This window comes from Anas acuta, chromosome 2 (genome assembly GCF_963932015.1).
Source record: "Anas acuta chromosome 2, bAnaAcu1.1, whole genome shotgun sequence".
Taxonomy (NCBI): Eukaryota; Metazoa; Chordata; class Aves; order Anseriformes; family Anatidae; genus Anas; species Anas acuta.
The window spans coordinates 100,236,462-100,260,827 of record NC_088980.1 but is presented as its reverse complement, the minus strand read 5'-3'; the positions used below and the strand labels follow the sequence as shown (position 1 = coordinate 100,260,827).

The 24,366-nt window shown below is 34.3% G+C and overlaps 1 protein-coding gene across 2 annotated transcripts in view; it reads left to right on the top strand.

The window, feature by feature from the left end:
- DOK6 (docking protein 6) overlaps positions 1-24,366 on the top strand; it is a 252,646-nt gene that overhangs the window by 137,457 nt on the left and 90,823 nt on the right. For both annotated transcript variants that reach the window (XM_068671385.1, XM_068671384.1), the window contains exons 4-5: positions 3,972-4,091; positions 12,378-12,567. In XM_068671385.1, the coding sequence (XP_068527486.1) occupies positions 3,972-4,091; positions 12,378-12,567 (310 nt within the window). The remainder of the gene's footprint in view (positions 1-3,971; positions 4,092-12,377; positions 12,568-24,366) is intronic.

The window sequence follows — 24,366 nt, the reverse complement described above, 5'->3', positions numbered from 1 at the left end:
AAAAGGTTTCCTAAGTTAAGATTCTGAAAACATTCACAACTCTAGCAAATATAGGCAAAGATCTGTAAGTATAGTGAATTTATATATATAAATCTACCCCATCACTTCCTTCCCAGAGCATATGTTGTGTAGCATGAACTGTTTTAAACTTAAAATACCAGAAGAGCTTTTATATCACCTCATGACATTTATATAGCAGCATCTTATAAATGAATTATGGGAAAGATGCAAATGCAAGAATTTTGATTTTATTTATAGCTGTTAATGCTTTTTTGTTTGTTTGTTTGTTTTTTGTTTGCAATTTATCATTCAGTCCAAGAATTCAGTTATCTTAAAAGGAAACTAATTTTTTTTAGTGATAAGTACCAGTTACCAGTAAAAAGTCAGCATTTACCACCAATAAATTTAATCTACATGCATTAAAAAGAAGAATTTTGCTGGCAGTATTTTATGGCCTTATTCTACTGTAGTATTTCATGTTTCAAAATTTACATGTAATCAAAACAAACAAGTAATAGTGATATCTCTCTTTCGCAATGTGGTAACTATCATTCTTAAAGCTTGATATTGTGACTGGTCCATTTATGTACTATAAATTATAATAAATACATTTTAAAATTCATAAGTAATATTTAATTTTTTACCCGGAAAGGCAAAGCATTCTAGACTTGACACGGGTAAATTGCTTTATAGATACACATGATGAAAGGAGAAATACGGCTTTAACTTTGAAAGGTCATTCACCTACTTCTAAAGAAGATTTCATATGTGAGACAAGGAAAAGGTCTAAGGCAATACCTTGCAAGTAAGCAATAGCTATCAGGATGCATTAGGTAAAAGTAACTCACACAGTACCCTCCTATCCTTGACCTTCCAAACACGTTTGGAGATAATGTTGATGCTTCTGACAGCATACACAAATCCTCACAGCTCTTTGGGAAGATATTTCACTTCTGCATTGAAACTGTATTCTTTGTTGTATTGCATAGATAGTTGTTAAGACACAAATTTTGAGTTATACAACAATACAGTGCATGCATTACAGTCTACTTTGCAAAATACAGCCATAATCTTTTAGCACTCACATTAAGAGAGTTTCTTCTGTGTGGTAGGTGGAAAATGGTCTAATCTGGGTCTGATCACAAACATCTTGCAAGGAAGAAGCAGCAGCTTAAATTAAACTGCTAGAGTCAAACACTCTGAAAGGCTGTTTCTGAATCCAAAATTCCAAGTTCTAGATGTTGCTATAATAGAAAGAGGCAAGTGAGCAAGTGGACTAGAGAGATGAAAACAAAAACACTCACAAGGAGCAGCTTCCTAGAGCTATTTTTGTTTGTTTGTTGGTTTTGTTTGCTTGTTTCCCCAAAAGTCTGCTGGAAATGTGGTGTGAGAATATATAAATAGAATTTGTTGCTTTTACATGAGAGTAGTATTTTGAATATATATAGATGTTAACCTAGACTTAGAGAAATGTCAATACATTTTCCTTTCTCCTTAGATGTTTGTAAAATTAGAAAGATTAGTTTTGAATTTTTACCATCATCTCAGTTCAGGAATGTACCCTTTTGGACTGGGTGCAGGCAAATGAAATAAAATAATAAAATATAGATTTAAGTAAAATTTTGTATCCTGATCATCCTCCAGGAAAAAAAAATAAAAAAAAAATGCAGGCTCTGTATAAACCTAGGCATCCTGTCAGCATTGACAATATTCTGTAGTACAATTTAGTCAAAAAGGAAAATGTGAGAGGGAAGGAAAGGAAACATGAGAGCACCAGACTAGATTTGCTCTCTCACTTGTATGCTACAAGCCTTTCCACATTGATTCCCCAGAGTTGGAGTAGCTGTTGGGCAAGTCAACAGTAACCCTCCCTTGAGGGCTTGGCTTACCTGTATGTAAGTGCACTGCCCCCCTGCCCCCCTCTCCATGCTGGCAGCGTATTACAACATGTCTTGTGAAGTCCTCTCCTTTATAGACATAAGTCTGCTTCATCAGACCTCACAAATATCCAAAGAAAAGGCAAAGGTGGAAAGAGAGGAAGGCAGGAAAGCTGGAGAGAAATTTATTTTCTTCATGCATGAGCAGAAAATGAATTTGGGAGGTAGGATTTTAAATGAAATCATCTTATTACTATTAACCCCTTGTTTTATTTTTCTTTTTATTTATTTTTATTATTATTTTTTTTTATTTTTATTCTCTAATGATATAGCTTCTTTCTCCATACTTCCATCAAGCAGGCTGTATCTGTAGAAAAAAAGTGTTAAGAAATAGTATGCTGTTACCTCCGTATTTTCTTCTTACACACAAAGTTAAATGTCATCTGGAGATTACTGACAAAATTCTCTTACTACCAGCAGCTGAGGATGTCATGAGAAGAACAACTTTGCAACTTTGGAAATATGTGTCTTGAGACAAAGACTGATGGAAGGGTTAAAGAAAGCCTCTTGGCTTGCAGCACTCACTCACTCACTCACTCACTCACTCACTCACTCACTCACTCACTCACTCACTAAATAAATAAATAAATAAATAAATAAATAAAATTATATCCCTGCAGCGACAGCCATGTTAGTCTCAAAAATTCCCAAACTGACTTGGTCATTTGATCTTTCTGTCTGGGAACTCTGTCAGCTAATAGACAGATTAACTCAGGAACAATCTATGGCTGGATTATTCAGGGCCCTGAATAAATCCATGTTTCCAAATATATTGTGGGAACCTGGAAGAAAAAGGCCTTTCTCCCTTTCTTGTCCAGCAAATGTTTCTATCACTTGAGATCTGTGCAAGGATTCAAGGACTGTACGAATTAGGCATGGAAAGATTTTTCTTGGATATAATTTTTTACTAATTACAATGAGTCACCATAACTAGATGATTTTTTTTTTTTTTTTTTTTTTCTGAATTTCAGCACTGCATTGGAGACATTGTGACCAAAGTATTTTCCAGATGTTCACAAAAATAGGAATTGGGAAAAAAAAAGTGGCAGTTTAATAGAGACATTTCTAGATAACTGCAGTCAGCCAGTCCTAAGGATGATCAGATATAGACTTTGACAACGGATTTTCATTTTGGGCCTGGTGCCCAGCCTGCTCTCCATAAAGTTTCCCTTAGGTGAAGCTTACTCTGTAATAAAAGGCAACCCGCCTAGCTGCATGATTTTTATTAGTTGTGGTTTCACACTATGTGAACACCCGTTTGAGATGTTTGTTTGACCAATACCAGACATTTTGTGATGTTAAATTTGGAAAGTGGATGAAAGGCTGTGGAGAGCAGCTATTGTGCTGTCTCAGACAGTGTTCATATCTTGATAAACTGGCAGATAGGGAGCTCTCAGATAAAGATCAATGGGATGCAATGGACAACTCAGAAAGGATGAGGAGGGTTTGAATTTTCATACAAAAATTCCAGCTAATGCCTAAATTGCTCTTAGACCAAAAAGAGGTGAGCAGAACTGAATGAATTCCTTATTCAGTCTGACTTGAGTGGCATAGGTGTTCAGTACAGCAAAGGAAAAAATTTTGCATTTAAAGATCTTTTTATTGCTGTTGTTTCCTTTACCCCTAGAAAAATATGAACCTTTAGAAAAAGAATGTTTTTCAATAGTTCAGCTAAAGAGCTAAAGACTATTTCAGATATTATGTTTGATGTTTTTTCTAAATTGCATTTTTCTTTCAGGCAGGCCTTCTAGAAAGATATTGTTTTGAAAACTCACTTGTCTTTTCTCTTTTCTGTTAACTCCACCTCCTATCCCTAAGTCTGAAAATGTGAATTGCAGTACTCATAGTGTAAAAACCCTTTTTTAAGTTCATAAATCAAGACTAAGAGGTAGAAGAGGATTTTTTTTGTTACTAACTTAAGCTAGTTTTTAAGAATTAAAATTAGTTTTTAAGAAGTTACTGTTTTTTTGTTTGTTTGTTTGTTTGTTTTTAGTAAAATGTTAACATTAATATTTATTTATTTGTTTTTTTCAGAATTAGAGGCAGAGGAATGGTGCAAACATCTTTGCATGGAGTGTCTAGGAACCAGGCTCAATGATATAAGTCTTGGGGAACCAGATTTGCTTGCTGCTGGAGTTCAGAGAGAACAAAATGGTAAGTAACTTTGTAAGTGCTCCTATATCAGTTCTTGGCTGATGTCCCATGTTATCTTTGCTGGTATTTGTGTCTGTGTTTTTTTTTTGCTATTACCTCATTAATAACTAAACTGTTGGATGTGATTTCAAGGCTTAATCATATTTTTTCTACAAATAAATATTAAATTCTACACCAAATAGCATGAATATAGTGACTTCATGTGTTCATTGTGTTCACATTTTCCTCTCATGGGAAAGGACGATAAAAACCTTTCTGGTTGAGGAAGCAGTGGAAGAAAGCAGTAGCTGTTCCACAGCCTTTAAAAGGCAGTGATAAACATTTCAACAGCACTTTGGACTACAAAATATATTTGCTTTAAACTCATATCTGCCTGGAATAACAAAAAATCAAAATCTAAATGTTGTCAAACACAGGTGGAAAGGACAATGGCAGGTGCTAGTACTAAGCCCAAGCTTTGTAAGTCTTTTGAACTGAAATTTAGACACATGCACAGGAAGGATGCTAGTGAGTGGAATATGCTATAACAAAACAAAATCTATGATTTTCCTGTAATTTAATTCCTATTAATGAACATGAGGGCAAACAAAAAATGTGCTCATTTATTCCTCCCTAAATTACATCACTCAATGATTATTACTGTCTTGATGCTTTTATAAAATCCAATAGCTTTTAACAAAGCAATAAAATGAGCTGCCTCAATGGTCATAACAAAACAAGCAAAATATCATTATAAAAAATGACATAATTAAATTATAGAATGAATAGCACTATATCAATTATATTGTATTAATTTCTTATGAGATTCTGGACATCTCTGAACCTAATAGCATAAAATGTACAGAAATCTTCAAGAAATTTGATTCAAAGATCAGGTATTTTTTGTGTGTGATTTAAAGAAAGTTCAAATGTTTGTGAAGTTGTTTCCTTTTTATCAGAGGCAGGATTTAATTTGTGACTTGGTTTAATTTTCCACTTGTCTCAAACTATAGTACAAGTATAGAAGTATACTTAAAGTATATTTCCTACTTATGTCGTAGGAAAGTGATAAAGATTAGAAACTACTCAACATATCCTATCTGACTATCCTAAAGGATCACCACCCTCTTAACAAAGTATGGCTGATCAGAGGGTGGAATCATTTGGGAATAAAAATTTAAAATTTAAAATGTATTATCTTGCCAATATTCCTCATATTTATTCATATATGTTCCTCATATAATTTACTTTGTCCTAATAATAATATTTTTAATACATTATGTTCTTCATCTGTCCAAGTACTTGCCCATTCCTGCTTTTAGAGTAAATTTGCATGCTCATAAAGGCACACTATCAAAAATTTTAGTTCAAAACACATCTAAAAAATTCTTAAAAAACTACTGAGGTTCTTTTTGACCTGAAGCTGAAAGGTCTGTCCAAGTTACATTTTGAATTTAAAACTCATGAAAAGTGAGTATATTTATAATACATCTGAATTCTTGCTCACTTTAAAATGGAAGCTGTATCACTGCCAAGGTAATTTTGTTATTTTCACATTAAATAATAACTGTACACCGATCATTTATCTTTGAATGTCATTATTTCAAAACATATAGCAAGTATAAGTTAAACTCATTTTGAGATTGACTCTTGAATTATTCTATGTAGTAATTTACTTGAAAAAGAGATGCAAACATATAGTTTGTACAATCTGGAGTAGAATCAAGAAGTCTCAGCACCTTATTTCACACATGTTCTGTAGCCATACAAAGGCTTTCTTTCAGGTCACCAACTGAACAAAAGATTTCTCTTAGTACCTGAGCAAGACCATAGATTGTATTCTCATAGAAACTACAGTATTAGTGGGTTTATAGTTTTAGATTTTTTTTGTTGTTGATGTTGATGTTTTAAGGGCTAAAAGCAATTGAATAATAGTTTTATGCTGTTTATATCTAAATGATATGACAGGATGTTAGACATGACAGGATGTTAAAACCACTAATCCCTACAGAGCAGGTGTACACCCCATCCCGCTATCTTTTTCAAATGGTTACTTTCCCTTAAGAGTTTGTGAAATGTTTACAATTTGATATTTCTCTGATCAGAAAAGAACTAGCCTGATGAGTTTTCTTTCATAAGATATTTCACTTTGTCCTGGCAATAATATTTTTAATACTCTATGTTCTTCATCTCTCCAAGTCCTTACACATTCCTGTCCTTAGAGGACATTTACGTGATATATGGCATTTTGCATCTAAGAGTATTCAGTAGAGGGATCAAGTAAGCCTACTATCCCTTGACAAAAGAGGGAAGGTTTTATATTGTGTAGTCTCTGTTTTAGTCATTTGATATGACAAACACACACACACACCAACCACCATATTTAGTTTGGAGCGTTAGTAATAAATCTCTTCATTTTTATTGTATATGCCCTGGGGCCATAAAAAATCTCTGTTACATGCTACTGATAATTTTTATACCCAAAGACTCATTGACATATGAAAATGCATGGCAGGAAAAATATGCTTTTTTGTGTGTGTGATTTGTCTAACATTCATTTTTCTTACATCTGAGTTTGTTTATCCTCCCACTCTCACTCTTGTATCTCTCCTGAGACTTTTTTTTTTTTTTTTTTTGTGTGTGTGTGACAATACGATTTGCAAAAGTTTATTTATTTTAAAGACTGGCAGAATTGGTGTTTAGTGGGCAAATGTCATGGTTAAAAGGCTGTACATTATACATGTATTTCTGTCACATGAGAATAAAATGCATGATAGCACACCAATTTGAAACAGATTAATTCCTTTTTTCATTCTGAGCCATTTAGTAGGTGTTAGCAAGTTCTCTTTTGCACTGTTGCTTGACCCTCTAGCACCAAGCAGTTCTGTGGTGATTGTAGCTACAAAAGCCAAACTATAGATCTTCACTGCTTATAGCAGAGGCCTCTGGCTACTGTGAGAAGAATAGAGAAGAATTCTAAGTGATTCCTGTGCAAAGCACATCAGTAATAGAAAGCTTCTCACTGAGTTTCATCTCTGTTATTACTTTCAAGTACTACCACAAGCATTAAAGTTGTAAACTCCACTGTGGAAAATGACCCTTAGGTGGTTTTATTTTTTATATCTAAGGCTCACAACTAATGTCTGCGTAGTTTACAGTGATATGCAGTTTCTATTAAAACTGAAATTAAGCTTCCTTTCTCTCCAACCATTTTACTTTCTCTCTCCTGCAAGTGCATGTGATTTGGTAGCATTTGTCAGCCCTATAAAAGCAACCCTGTTCCTGTTTAAATTTATTTTCACAGCAGACACAGTTTCTTACTATTTGTGAGTGTCCAATTAGATAATTTTTTAAGGAAAAAGAATTCAGTATTAAATCAAAGCCAGTAAAGACTACATCACATTTAGATAACCAAATTAGTATAATGGCAGTGGAGCTATATATACAATGATAGGACAAATAACAATACACAGTAATAACTTCTGGAAAGAAAGTCTGGACTCAGTTGCAGTTTATAACAATGATGACAAGTGGTCTTCTATCCTGTGAGTATATATAAGTGATCGTATATAAATATATACACACTTCATATCCCTTAGGTTTCTCAAGATATCCCTCAGATTTCTCAAGCTGCTGATAGGGAAAACATGAATGTAGAGTGCTGTCTTCATTTGGAAGAACTGGTGACCTGGTTTCCAAATCTCAATGTATTTGCATTTCTATTATGTGTTGCTTTACCTGGTTTCTTTTGTTTTGTTTAGAAAATGTTTTATAAATATTTGAAAGATAATTAATTTTGATTTCTTTCACTCCCTGCCTAATATTTCAATTGATATCTCAGAAAATTACTTCCTTTGTAAAGTTCTCTTTCTCATAACTGTTCTATCTTCCTTTTTTATTTAAAAAGATTGCACCATACTGCAGTCCTGCTTTCTGTTTTTTAATTGCCACTAACTCATTAATTTGTTAGAAAAGAATGTAGCTCCTTATATCATTAAATCCTCAGAAGAGGATTACAAGTTATTTCTTTATGCTACATCTTGAGATTACAAACTACAGCCAAATCATAGGGATTTCGTAATGAAGTTCATATAGCTGACCTGTTTTAAGGCATTTTCTAGGGTCTGTACAAGTCCTTTTTGTGATTTTCTACATGAAAACATTGTACATGCTTTTTATTCATTTTCTGTTATCTTTAATCAACTGTTATAGGGTTGTTGTGTGTATGTGTTTTTTTTTTTTTGTTGTTTTTTTTTTTTTTTTGATAACCCAAATAAAGGCAACTTTATATTATTTGATTTATTTTTTTTCTCCAGAAAATAAAGACATTTACAGTTTTAATGGCTGGGTAAGACAGTCAGTTTTCAGATTCTTCTCTACCTCACTATCAGTGAAATAATTAAAGATAATTAATTAATGATAACTTTTTTTTTAATTTCCATTGAAATGCTAATAAACATTTCTGCACATTATTAACAGAATCAAAGCCATTATTTTTTAATTCTAAAACCATGGTTCCTCACTTTTTAAACCAAGAGAAATTGTTTTAACAGATCTGCCATATATATGAACAAAAAGTGCTGTGACCAAGACTTGGAACTCTCTTTCCACCTGAAAATAATAGCTTCATAAGATTCATAGATGAAGAAAGAGTTTCTTCCAGACAGAATGTGAATGTTTGCTTTCAAAGCCTCTTCTTATATGGATCTGGCCAACCTGACTGCCTCCTTTTGAAAGCACTTTTTCCCTCACATTAAAGCTGAAATGAAATGAAGCCTCTGGATTACAGGATTGGAATGTTGTCTGTTCAGCTCTTCATCTGGGATGATTTAGGCAAAGGGATCCAGTGATAAAATGATTAGAACCAGGATCATTAGGCCTCCCAGTCATTTTTTGTTCCCTAGTAGAGCTGCACTTCAAACTAAAAGACAGAGCATTTCATAGCTGCCGCCAAGTCTCCATCTGAGTCAATACGCCCATTTTAACAAAGCCTCTTCTGCTCCTGTTCTCTGGAAACCATTATTAAAGGTCATGTACTTGCCAAAGCCCAAATGCTAAACACCTTTATGTAGACAAAGCATATGACGAAGCATTGCTGTGCTTGTTCAAGGAGATGGGAAAGAGCAGCTACACTGAAAACAGTGTGGCAATATATTACCTCAGATGGAGTCCTCCACTTCCTGAACTTTGCTCTTACCAGTTTTAGAGGAGAGAGCAAGATTGTAATACTAAAATGGTGAGGAACTGCACCTGCTCAGTCTCAGTCTTGACTTATGCAACAGGATAGCATCTTCTTGATTGGTTTCTTCCAATTCCCTATTTGTTGAGGACCTCATTAACTTCTATGTATTTAATCTGACCTCCCCGTGGACAATGATTATCTCACCCCACTGATACACAGATGATGACTGATCCACAGACAAACTAAATATCTCATTCAATGTGACACAGAAAATCTGGAAACTGAATTCAAGTGGAACTGATTCCAGACATCCCAAATCTAGACTATGAATGCTTATTCTTGCCAGTATGAGTTTAAGGGCAAAACTTGCCTCTAAAAACTCAATGATTTTATTAACATTATCTAGAAACTTGATCAAATGGACAAATTAGACCCTACATTTTAATTCTTGAAAACATTTAGTAGTATTCACACTTTTTCATGTCCTCAGTTTCCTGCTGTTTTAAAGTGTTAGTAAATTTTAGCTTCAAAAGCACGTTTGTACACTTTCTTTTCTTGCCAGTTTGAATAAGTTCCAATAGCCCCACATTTTGCCCTGGAGCTCATGGTCACTTCCATCAGGCAGAATTTCTTTAATTCATGACATCTCACCTTAGACACCAACCTCCACTACAAAGTAAACAAACAAATATCTCTTGACCTTTCAAAGATACTGTATGTCCTCAAAATCCCTCATGTAATAATGTCCTCAAATGCTTTAGAGAAGTTGAGCATTTTGAGTGTGTTCTGATGGCTTCTAAAACGGCTTGAAATAGCCTTGTGTCTTCAACACAATAATTTAATGTAGGCTTTGGAAAATAATTGCACCTTTCCATTTTCTCCGCTGTCCAAGTACTATGTCAGTGAAGAGTTAAGGGTAGGATTTCACCTCTGATATAGTACTGCCATTCCCCCCCCATGCACACTGTGTAACTTCTGTATAATGGGGAGGCCTAGAGAAGCAGCTGTATGCTGAACCTTTCTTTCAAATAGTGGAGGTAAGTAATTGGAAGCAACAGCATGGTAGTGTAAAACTGGAGTCTAGTATATGATAAAATCACATCTGCATACCTCCTAGGCAGTTTTGTATGACTCATCACAGCAGCATACCGAAAAAGGGCAAATATATACAATTCCATTGTAAATTATGGTATCTTCTCCACAATTGCTTTTCTGATGCAGTCATTGACCTGTACCTCCATGCGTGAGATTTCCGTTTATTTCAGTAGACATTAGATTTGACCTGTGCCCAACACATAACTCTGGAGAGTTAGGGGAAGTTCTTTTCAGCAATTTCAACAGCATGTGCTAATATATTTATGCTGTATATTGGAAGACTTTTACAAAACATCAGGAGTTTTGCACTTCGTACCTTAGTCCTAAAATACAAGTTTTAGGGATAAGACCATTAGCTTGATTAATGAGAACTGGAGCCCGGGAGAAGAGGTTGAATGGCTATGAGACAGAGTGAATCAGCTGAGGAGTCATTAATGGGACAAAATGAAATTGACTAAAACAGAATAACATTGTGGATGACAAGTTTTCATACAGCTATGCAGGACAGCAAATCTTACTGCTCATCCAGCTGTTCCATTAATTCTTCAGCCAAACTTTTGTTACTTTATTGACACTCACACTCTCATACACAATTCTGTCATATTTTGTATTAACGCACTTATTTGCCGTATTTTCACCGATTTGTCAGAAAAGTACATGTAACAAACGATTTAAAATAGAGTCATAATGTTGGAATTATTGACCATCAAACACAACTGGAAGCTGCATCTTATTAGATTGTTATGAATATTTCTCTCATTTTATACCTCTGATTACTTTAAATTCCTTCCTTTTTAAAAGAACACTATGAGAAAATACAGTGCAAATAGTGTGTTCAAAATATTCCATGCCAAATTATCATTCATTGTTAAGTACTAGGAGAGAACTTTCTGGCAGGCATCCCTTCAAAGTACAGTTTTCTAGTCCTGTTCACAGAATGAGCATTCATCATGTTCATGCTTCTAATTTTTCTTACCTTTTTTTTTGCCAACACCCTTCAATATAACAGTATTGACACTTTGCATTACTAACCTGTTTCAAAAATGAAATGTTTCAGTGCCTTTAGAGATGAAATACTCTTGCACTTCCAAATATACAACCTGAACTTTGTTTTCCTTTCTTTGTAGAACTAACATTAGTTATTCTTCAAAACAAATTATATTTTGCTTTAAAACCTTTTTGCTATTATTATGGTATGTATATTTATTTATCTTTTCTTCTAAGTTAGTTTTTGTTTTGCTTATTAATTCACTCACAATATAGGCACTTCAGAAAATTGTTAATGCCCTTGAACTCATATTACAATGACAGCACTATGAAGTAGAAGTGTAGCTGATAGCAATTGATGTTGAGACCGCAATATTATGTAGTGTTAAATGAGATTTTTCAAGAAATCGATTATTAAAAATGTTAAGAATTTTACTGAATTGGCAAATAATTAGAAATTGAATGCAAAAGAGTAATTATTAACAGGCTTCAATAGGTAAACCTGGGTTTTCAAATTCAGTTCTAAGGGGCAACGATTGTATACACCTGTTTTGCCAAGATACTTATAGTTCTATTCTTTGAGAGAAGAGTCTCTATCAGAGTTCAAGCCATTGCAATTTTGATTTGCAAAGTCATGGACCTTACTGTAAGGATGCAGATTTCAGTTCAGTTGCTGGAGTCATATATTAAAAAATATTCTGAAGACCATGTGTGAAAGATCTTTCAGTCTGCTGCATTATTTATACTGAAAATGAAATGAAAATTCTCCTCTTGGAGTATTGGCAACACTTCTTGGGCATCAGTGAATCTCCACTACTGTTCACAGGCTAGTAATTTGGCCTTGATATTTGAACCTTTGGTAACTAAAGACTTTATTGTTGTAAATATATATATATATATATATATTTATTTATATATGTATATTATTTTTATTATTATTTTTATTATTTATATATGTATATGTATATGTATATTTATATATATATATGCAATGTTAAATCTTGCTTAAACCGTCTATGCCTTATTCTGCTTTTGTCTTCCAGAGCGATTCAATGTATATCTTATGCCTACACCAAATTTAGATATCTATGGGGAATGTACAATGCAAATCACACATGAAAACATCTATCTCTGGGACATCCACAATGCCAAGGTCAAGCTGGTCATGTGGCCTCTGAGCTCTTTGAGGAGATATGGACGTGACTCAACATGGTTCACATTTGAGTCTGGAAGGTAAGAGTTAAGGAGAAACAGCAACAAGAAGTAAACAATGATTTTTGGGAAGCACTCTGATAAGTTAGATTAGCCTCTCATCTTAAAGTAAGAAAGATGGAATACATGGCTTCTCCATAGACTTCCATTTGTTGAATATCACTTTTCAATATATTCAGCCCAGTGTTCGAAATAAACATTAATATACCTCATATTTAAAATGAGCTTAAACTTTATGGCTTGTCACCTCCTCTTCCTCTGATTTTTATTTAACTGCCATTGAACTGTCATTCTTAGGTTTTATGGGTCTCACTATGCTTCTACACTAGTGTGCTATATATTTGAGTACAGTTGATACAAAAGTGAATTCTGGATCATAGAAAAGGCTCATCATACAGTGGAATAGCTTCCATCACAGTAGATATTACTTTTCTGGGTGTTTCTGATGACTGATTGCCACCCTGGTATATAACTGCAAGCAGGAGTACAGAGAACATTGTGAGCCCATAAAAAGGCTAGCTCTATTTTTCTGCCTGCAGTTTTAATCCTCATTGCCATTTCTTTTCTCAGAACAGTTTTAAATATCCATGCTGCTCTGTTTTGTCTCCCTTTCAGGTCTTTTTTAGTATATTTCATGTCTTCATTTCCTGTCATTAGGTTCACTGCCTTTTCTTTTTGATACATTCTCTCCTTGGTGATGGTTAGTCTTTCATTTTGTGGTTCTAGACTTTTTGAAGTCTGTCTTCCTTATGCTGAGACTTGAATTTTTGGAGAAGTCTATGGAATTACTGTTGTTTCTGCATTCTTCTGTTAGCCACACTGCCTCATTAAAAAACTTGATACAAATTTCAGTGTGTGAAATACCATTGTAGTAACAAATATTAAATATTCATGGAAATACAGTTGGTGATCACAAACAAAAAGACATATCAAATACACTCCACAGACTAATTGGGTAGCAAACAAAATTCCTCTACAGTTTCTTATCGATGGGAATTATTACTTAATTCATAACTTTGTATATCCAAATTGATCACCAGAGCATCTTAGTGCTCTGCTATTTTTCACTGATAACTTCAACATTAACAATCATGAAGACATAATTCCTTCTTCTATTTAATAATGTTTTTCCAAAAATCAGCAATGGCTGACCCATGTTTCAGTTTAATTTCAGTGATTAAACTGTGGGGTTCATGTAAGTATACAGTTTTAGTAAGAATCATTTGGTAAATCATAACTTCCCTCAGGCCTTAAACTACTTCATGGGAAACTAAAAGGCATGTGCCTGCTCAGCACCAGAAATTACCAATCAGTACCATATTACTCTGGAGAAGAAGGGAAAAAGAAGGGGCGAGGGAGGAGAGGAAACTAGGATTTAGCTTTATCTTATTCTTTCTGAATATCCCATTCATCTAACTCTTTGATTAAATTTGTATTTTCAAGCATGTGTTCTATTAAGGGGGAATGGGGTGATTTCTGCATAAAAAGATAATGATTGAACTGTTTGCTTATACAGATTAGTATATCTATCTGTCTTCTCTTAATTGATTCTGAAGGAAACTCTCTTTGGAAATGAGAATCATCATTAACTCAAAATCAAAGTGCTAAAACTAACTCAAATTAATCACTTGAAGTTGATTTGTAATACAGTGTTCAAAATGTGGGTGTGCTTCTTCTATGGTATTTTCATTATGAAAAATTTCATTCTATACCATCCTGAAATTCTAACTTTTTCAGGATGGTTGCCTTCTGTACTGATCTATATATAGTGACTGTATTTATTCAGGAAAAATGAGTTTTATCTCTCTGCTTTTTCAAGTCTCCCACAGTATTTAAATTTCATACTAGTATCTAAATATCACAATCCTCTACATCCACAGACCATGCAACATGATGAAACTGGATTATTTTCCTGTATTTTATTAGTATGAGCTAGTTCGGCCTTTATTTGTCATGTTTTATTAACTTTGATCTGATTTGTCTCTTTTACTTGCTTGGGAATGATTAATCTGTCTGATTTGGAATTGTGTAAGGACTAGATTTTGATTGGCAGAAAAATATGGAGGTAAAAAATAGGACTAGAGAAAAAATCAGTATCTTCAATAACATCTGAAGACTATAAAGACTAATGCTCATTTTAAAATCTGCTGATGATTTGTTTGGGTTTTTATTTTTTCAGTCAGCATCTTCTTTCTTATCTTCCTGAGACATGAATTTATCATTGTCCCTTGATCTCCTAGTATATATGGCACAGTAAATTCCTGATGCATGCTGTCTTATCAGAAGCAAAGTGTTCATCCATTGGTTATGAGAATATTACATAGTAAAAGTGTTTTTGCTTTAATTTTTCCCCAAGGCTTAAATATTAAATAGAGGCAATTTCTTTAAAGAAAATATTTTGAAATAGGTTCTTATTTTTTACTGAGCTTTAGCAGTTTTGCTAAAGTATATATGTATGTGCTCAATTTGCATGAACATTAAGAGCTCATTTTCATATTTATTTATTTATTATCCGACCTCAATTTTGGTATTACTTTCACACACACACACATACACAAAAATATCCCTCACATTAAAATAAATGGACATATTCACAACAAAGTACTATAACAAACAAGTGGATCAGAATTAATCTTTCAGGCAATTAAATTTATCTTTAATAAGCATATTGTCTTGCATTTAAAAGGAATTCAGATATATAAAATTAAAGTATTCATTTATCTAATGAAATCTAATAAGTACACAATTGAGAGTATGCCTAAATCATGCGTAGAATGAACACAGATTTTATTTTCTGTTGTGTTTTCCACTGAATTGGAGTTTCTGAATAAGTATCTTTGTACTAGCTATAAAGTTAGACCTATCCTTACTTTTCATTATTAAGCAAATTGGTGAAAGTAAATATTTCTTGCAAACTGATTTAGTCATTTGCATTCTTCGCTATTCAAGTTCTGCTGAAAAGTGGGGGAAGAACAATTTTGTGTGGCTTATGTGGCTTGTGTGGTTCGATGCAGAATGGTGAGATTCTCATTATTTAAAGTACCTTATTAAGGGCAATCCCACTCAATTAATCTATTGATCAAAAAATAGTAATTCACATCTCTGTTGGGCACTACAATGGCTTTGTACTGATTAGTGCTGTACATCTGATATAGCGAATGGGAATTCAGTAATTCTGAGCCCCGAAGGACCAAGCATTTACTTTTTCCAAGAGCCAGGCTTTTCACCTAACAAGCTTCAAATTGGCTTGGCTGGTTTTATTGTTGAATTATCAACAATTTTCCTTAAGGTTGTACACAGGTAACGTGTTCAGATAATTCATTGTTATTATTTTGGTTATTGGATGTGTTGGAGACACTGCCTAAGAATGCAGTTAATCTGTGCAAGTTTCTCTTAGAATTTATGGAATCGCCACTTCACATGGATGTTAATCCTTGACTGACCCTGAAATGGCAAACAAATTCCTTATGGAAATGCCTACTCAACTGTCCAGATGAAGATAATGCAGATATGCATTGGAATAATTAATTTTATGCAGTCTAAGAAACATGCTGGTAAAGCAGTAAAATAGGTACAGATAAATTATCTCAAGGTCCATACTAGATGTGAAGACACTGTTTTCAGTGCCAGAGTTTCAGGATTCATTTTTCTGATGTAAACCAAACATTCTAAAGTCCATAAACAATGTTTAAAATTTACTTTATCGAAACTGCAAAAAAAACCAAAACAGTTATCCAAGCTTTCCTTTGGGCAAAACAAGCTGGCTGAGGCACTTTTTGTAGGAGCATAAGAGGAGACTCCTAAGAATTCATAATTTTTTCTCATATCTTGGGGTAGGGTACTGTGTAAAGTAAACATTCATGGATGTTTCATTGTTTCTGAAATGTTCTTTTTTTTTTTTTATATGGACATTAAACAATATTTGCTATGTATGGAAACTGTGTAGTCAAGTCTGTTAATATCTGAGATATCTGAAAACAAAAACAAACAAACAAAAAAACAGTCAAGCTGAAGTCAAGTTAATACAGTGAGAAGTTGCAATATGGGAATATGTTGTGAAATGCCAAGCCAAACTTTGTCAAATACCTTTAATTTCCAACTGAGCAGAGAGTTAAATATGCTCCTGGAGTTTCAAGAAGAATAAAAGTAGCCACGAATCCACAACACCCTCCTTTTTCTGTAATATACTTTCTTCTATTTCATAGACAAGATGTAGAAATTTAAATGATTTCAATATTTCTAAATTTATTCATGCTCTGCATTTGAAGAACATAGTGTGAATACTGTGGCATTAAATCACACTAAACTTTTGCTTCTTTATTTGTCTTTGATTGTGTTTCTGTCTTCATGAGAAAAAAAAAAAGAAAAAAAAAGTAATGAAATGTGATATTCCATGACACATGACACTTCAAAGATCTGGAATCTGTTTGTTTGGTTAAAAAAATATAAAACTCAAGTATGGCAGAGTGGTTACATGAGACTTTCTCAGATTTTCTTTTCTGTGTATGCGACCCACAACTGACATACTCATTTTCTCAGTGGTAGATACACAGATGCTAGGGTTATCTGAAGCAGAAAGTTCAATGTTTGCTTCAGGCACTACATCTGACTGATATCTTTCATTGGTCTGTCGGTGTTCTGTGGTGATGGTGTGAATGTGAAAAGCATTAGTCGATTAACCCTTAGGTTTTGAGAAACATCCTCTTTTTCTTCCCTTATGTCAGGAGAGGTTCCTTAGGTATGTGCCTTTTGAGACAGTTCTGGGACTTCACATGCTGGTGTATGTAGCAGCTCAGGTCTACACCTCCCTGAAGAAAAGCATTTAAATCCTGATTGCTGGTGGATTGTCTAAATAAGCTTATCATAGGTTCAGAATATCACTGAAAGTTGTAAGTTCTAAGGGTTTATAAGCTGTATGAGCATTCACATGGAGCTGCAGTAAAATAGACTTATAAACACTCACTCAAATCTCTCAGTATCCACTACTGTACACTGTTAGGTTTTTGTTTGCTTGTTTGTTTTCCTCTGACACTTTTAAAATATTTTTTAAAAAGCCATAACATGAATTTTATGTGGTTTTGTTTTCTGTTTTTTCTCACTGCCTCTTCCTTCTTTTTTGTATTCTTACTGCAAGTGGCATGTATTGCTAAAATCTGAATATAACTACAAACAAAAAAAGACAAGACAAACAAACAAAACAAGAATATCTTGTCTCTATCCTTCCCTTCTTTTTTGAGTAATCACATAGCTCTAGTTTTAAGATGTGACATTTTCATCACTGAAAAGATTTAATTAGTTCATGGCATTCAGAATTACCAGGGTTACACTCTAATATGTTGTAATTGTAGTTCCATTACTACTTTTTTTTTTTTTTTTCCATTGCAACTTCATTCCAACTCTCAGTTTCCTTCTGCCCAGTTTCTGACCTGGAAGAATTTCTGTGTTAGTCATCTAATTTACTTAAGTCCCACTTAAAAAGGAGTTGTGCATTTAACTCATCTACATGACTCTTATTCTGTTCTTGATCATGGCACCTAATCTAGAGATCTTTTATTGGAATAATAATCATAATAATAATAATAGTAATAATTTGTTGTAAGTGATTTATAAAGTGCTCATTGCACTTGTTCTCTGCCAAGGCTCAGACTGCTTTTGTGTTGGTAAGACACAGTGTGGTCCACAAAAACTCACATACAAATAAAATTCTTCACAACAAAACCATCTAAGGCAGACAGAAAGGATTATATGCTAGCTTTCTTATGCTACATTTCTACTGTGTGTTCTAAAGTGTTCTGCTTTCCTTTAGTCCTTGTTTTAAAAATTCAGCCATGATATGTATACACACACCTACAAAACTTTCACGAAGAATGCTTTTGACATTCTACTTTGCTGTAAAAGCTCTATTGTTAATGAGAAAAACAATCACTTCTCAGAAAGATAATCTATTCAAAGAATAAAAGTATTTTTATTAAGCTGTAATTTTATTGCAAATAGATTGAAAAGTTACTGACTCCTAGGACAGGGCAGCGAAGTCTACAGCTGAAGTTTTGTAGCACAGTAATGAACAAATTTATAAATGCTAAATCAACAGGAGTGAAAACACCATGAATTCATTAACTCTCTATTGTCTAAGCATTAAAATTCTTTACAAATTTGCACTAAGTGAAAAATATGTAGTTAGAAAAGGTCACCTGAAGTTTGTCTAATGAACATAAAAAATGTGCAGCTCAAAACAAATCTCATCATTTCTGTGGTATTTATAGAAGTCTCCTATTTTTATATTTTCCAGCCAGAAGGCCCAGCATGAATTTTTCTTTTCAGCTGATCACTAGATATCCAGTATCTTTAGCATGATCTAAATGTTACAAAGTTATTAATGAAATCACTAATGGTATTGGGTTAGCCTATTATGTTAGTGGACAACATGTTACATTCCTTTTGATGATCCTGAGATAACAGGAGCTATGGCTTCCGATTGAAGTGCACAATTTGATTTCTGCCTTCTAACATGCTTTTATGGCATAATCAAAATAGGTCTTGTTTTGAAATATTTTGAGATTACGCACCATTTTGCTTTCTGATGGCTTTGCATCCACATATAAGCCCAGAAGAGTTGATATTTACTTACCATTTTCCAGCTGTCCCTTTTTCACACATTGCTCTGCTGAAAGCATCCATTTTTTCATTAATATTCCTGATGCTGAATATGACTAATGAGGTTATTGCTATGTAATGTGTGAGTGGAGAAGAAACAGACAAAATAATTCATACATTCGTAATCATATTAGGACTATATTATTATTACTACTACACTTTTTAACAATTGAACTCCATAGTGGGCAAAAATTAGTCTCATATAGCAATTCTGAATAACTGTAGATGCCCCAGCACGTGGTCCTTTACTCTGAAGGAGTTGTATTAACCTTTAATCTTCTACCTCAAAATACAGGACAACTGAAACATCTCAGATTTGAAATGTAAAGCTATAAAAATGCTGTTTCATCCATTTAAAAAATAAATAAATCAACAGCACAACTCAGGTACTCATGTATACAAAATGCTAATAAATTTCATAATGGTGTTCATTTTTATACATATAACATTTACATTAAGAGACAGGGTTTCTATTTTAGTTCTTAAACACTGCTGCAACCCCCACCAAGCCAATTTTCATGAGCTGATTTCATGCTGAAACTAGGCAGCTAATTACCTATACAGACAGTAGGAGAGTGTTAAATACTTTACACGGGGAAATCCAGAAAGCAACACTTTTAACAGAGACTATCTAGCTACCAAGAATGCTAAACACAAGTAAATCCTCCTTTTCTTCAAAGCTTTGAGTATAGTACCATCAGCTGAGGAGGTTTGAAATATCCTCTATGTGCTGTGTACTGCACAAATGCAGAAGGAAGTAATCAAAATGCAAAGGGCGGAATTTGCACAACAAAAGAGTCTTGTTCATGAATATGTAGGAAACTGTGCAAAGGCATACTTGCACATACACACACAGAGCATTGCAGAAGCATTGAGGGGTGTGTTTTTAAACATTTGTAGGCTTCATTTGTTGTCAGGAACTGTGTTTCCTAGGCTTTGGCTGGCATATAGGTTTATTCTAAAGGTCATTGGAATGTTTGAACAGTTGTTTCTTCTGTGTCATACATGAAAATCTGCAATGAAAGTTTTATTTTTCCCTCAGTCTTGGGACTTGATTATTCTGGAATCAAGTGTCAGCCATGACTCAGGAGCTGAGAAGCTTGTGTCAGCAGGCTGGTCTTGGAGGGTTTGACTAATATCTGCCAGATTCCCTGTTCTCAGCTAGTGTTAATTCATTGTTATCACAAATAATAAGTTCACTGATAAAATGCCTATTGACATCTTTTTATTTAACTTTACTAAGACATATCACTAGTGGAGAATGAGGGCAACCACTGATTTCTTTGCTTCAAAAAGGGTTCATTGGAGTGGTTTGGGCCCATGATGCCATTGACAGAACAGTACAGCAGTTTCAGAAGTACCTCTGTGTTCTGGATATAGTAACTATGTGACAGCAGAAACTGTAGTGCAGGAATGTCCATAGTTGTTCTTTTTATTAGGCATTGAATTCTTTCTTGTCATTATTAAGTTGAATGCCATTATTAACAGAACTTTATAAACATGTATATTACCTATATACTTTTGCATATATACTTGCATGTGTAAACTCAGTGCACCCACGACTGTGTTGGAATATGTGTGACTGTATAAGGCACTACTTTTTTTTCTACCACTATACTTATTTCAAATGTCATTTATGAATCAATCAATAATCATTAAATAAATTATTTTTTTATTAAATTAGGTTTTTTCTCTTCCATTAATTTCATTAATTAATGATTAATTCCATTAGTTATGCCATTAATTAGAAAAACAAAATATTCTCCACTGTAAAAAGCTATAGCTATACAAAACCAAGACAGTAATATTAACAGTAAATTGATAGGAATTTTCTTTCATTTGCTTTTTGTGATTTTTTTTTAATTATTTTTTTTTAATTTTATATTCATAGATACCAGAGAACACTTTGGATATTTTGGTTAAAACATTTAAAGCATTCTTGGAAACTGATACAGATTTCTCATCACTTCTCAATACCTGCACTCTTAATGATATCCAACTAATGTTTTGCGACTATTTGCTACAAATATGTGAAAAGATATTTTACAGATGTATTTTACTTATAAAATAATATAAAATATGTATTATTCCCAATTGTATAGGGAATACAATACAGTAGCAAAATGTCTATACATACGAATAGCCAGGCCTAGAAGAACTATCAAAATTAACATTTGTGAGTAATTTCTTTTATTTTTCAGATAGTGATGGCATACTCTAGTGAAATACAAATGTCCATGTGCTAAATTTCAGTTTCTGTTTTCACAAAGCATTCTCCTAAAGAGAAAAAGGTGTAATAATTGAAAACCATATCACAGCTTTCCCAGCATTATTGTGCCCCCCTCAAGTCTTTTACTGCAGCTAAGTGTTCTCTCATTCTAATTTAAATTAACTAAAGAATTCTCAAAATACTGTCACATAAGGGAGATGGAGAGCATGTTATACACAGTGCCTGCTCAGAAGCATTCTAGAAAGTGAGGCTATTTTTGAGGTGGGCTTGACTGGTCCCACAGGCTCTTTTAATCTTCTGCTTATTTATAAGGTACTGAAGGAAGGTATGTCCCTTAGCCCCTGTTAGAGGAAATGCTATTAGCTACTGTGTCCCTCCTAATAATACTTCTTCACTATCACAGTAAGTTATTGCTATTATTGCACTATTAATAATTCCGTACTCTGAGTAATAGTGTGATGGTGTGTGATTTATTTAAGCTATGAGTAGTCACTTGTCACATATTTTCTAAAAAGCTTCCATCTTATTAGAAAGAGGTGAGGGAAAGGCAGAGTCTAATGGAATCCTTCAGTCTCAGCAGTTCCAGACATCATTTGATCTTCCTGACTTTTTAGAAGAAAACTCAGTACAGTGCTATAACTCACCAAGATGCTTCATCTAGTTGATTATCCTGTCAGTGGCCAAAAAGTCAAATATAACATTGAACTTGCATGACTTGCTTGAACCAGTGCAACAAAACAGATTTTCACATTTTAAAGATAGATATATACACATATATACTTGGACAAGCTTGAGGAATTGGAGTATGTGAACCTAGTGAGATTCAACAAGTCCAAGTGCAAGGTGCTGCATCTGGGTCAGGGAAATCCCAGACATGAGGACAGACCTGGTAAAGGGCTCATTGAGAGCAGCCCTGCAGAGGAGGACTTGGGGGATCTGGTGGACGAAAAGCCTAACATGAGCCAGCAGTGTGTGCTTGCAGCCCAGAAGGCCAACTGCATCCTGGGCTACAACAACAGAGGGGTGGCCAGGGATGTGATTGTCCCTCTCTACTCTGCCTTTGTGAGGTCCCACTTGAAGTTCTCCTTTCAGGTCTGTGGCCCCCAGCACAAGAAGGTTGTGGAGGTGTTAGAACAGGTCCAGAGGATGATCAAAGCGTGGAGCACCTCTCTTAATGAAGAAAGGCTGTGAGAGCTAGGGATGTTCAGCCTGAAGAAGAGAAGGCTAGGGGAAGACCTCATTGTAGACTTTCAGTACTTAAAGGGGACTTATAAAAAGATGGAGAGAAACTTTTTGCTTAGTCAGATAATGTTAGAACAAGGGAGAATGGTTTTAAACTAAAAGAAGGGAGATTTGGATTAGATGTTAGGAGGAAATTCTTCACTCAGAGGGTGGTGAGGCACTGGAACAGGCTGCCAAGAGAAGCTGTGGATGCCCCATCCCTGGAGGTGTTCAAGACCAGGCTGAACAAGACCCTGGGCAACCTGGTCTAGTGGATAGCATCCATGACAGGGGAGTTGGAACTAGATGATCTTTAAGGTCCCTTCCAACCCAAGCTACTCTATAGTTCTATGATATATCCATTTCTTTCCAACTTGGAAAATATCCCTCCTTTAAAATGATATTTTAAATGATCTTTGATACAAATTTTTGAAAACAGCATCTTGGGATGAATGACAGAAGAGATTTTATTTTCCTTAATTGCATGATATCATGCCTCAAAATTCATAAAAGTTGGCATTAAGTAAATAAAAGTGCAAAACTGCATTTATTTGTATACAGTATATAAAAAGAAACAAACAAAATTGAAACCGTCTGATAAGTACCATTTACCGTTAGTGATGGTATTGAAGGACAGTTTAGATGATGACACAGTGGAAAACCCTGAAGTTCTTTCAGATGATGATTAAGGGTGCCTTATCTTTTTTAGTGAAAACTGATTGGATGATATTTCTGTTGACTTGTCTAAGAGAACTGTCACTGCCACCAGAGAATGAAGAGTGACAGCAGTGATTCAAACCAACAGTGGTCTGGAGACAACCATAGCATGAGTGTGTTAAAGGTGTTTTGCATACACTGTGGACCAGCTTGCTGGGACTAATAGAAATGAAAGAGATTGATGCAAAACTGTTTTGTGGGAGGACTAAGTGCATGGAAGCAGAGGAGGAGACAGGAATGTGGTGATGAAATACTAGGCTGGTAAGACAGAAAAAGAAAGGGATTTCTGAGTAAAAGCAAGGTACCTGATTTTTTTAAAGAAGCACTGTAACAACTTTTGGAATACATTTAGCATTTCAGGAATAACATCTAGTCAGAAAGTGTGGAAGATCTGAGCACAAAGTAGCAAGAAGAAGTTAGTCGAATAGATGCATGTTATTGGCAAACTGACTGTCTCAAATAGTTCGTGTCACAGGTACTGTATCATTTTATGGTATGCTTCTTTAAGCCCCATTGGACCAATTTCTTTCTCAGAGAGAGAGAAAAAAAAAAGAGAGAGAGAGAGAAGAAGAAAAAAAAAAAAGAAACAAAGAAAAATGAGCATGATTAGCTCTCAGCCTTAGAAGTGCAGATGAAATGGAGGGCAGCCAAGAAAAAAGTGTTCAGTGCATGTGGAAGTAGTGTCAAATAACTGGTAAAAAGGACCATCAGAGCAGAAAGACAATTAGAGCAGAAATAGTAATACACAGAAATAGAAATGTATATTAGCATTTGTCTTGAGACTAATATTCTGTCCGTGATATGAAGGGTACCTATAATATGAATGTTCCAGAGTGAGAAAATAGGGAAGTACTTCAAAAGACTTTTGGCAGGGGTACTCAAAATGGTTTTAATGGCATACATGAAATAGCCACAAACATGCCCAAGCTATGATGCATAAATATCTAGGGAAGGTGTGGTCATCTTTCACTGCATAAGAAGTATCCACAATACCATAA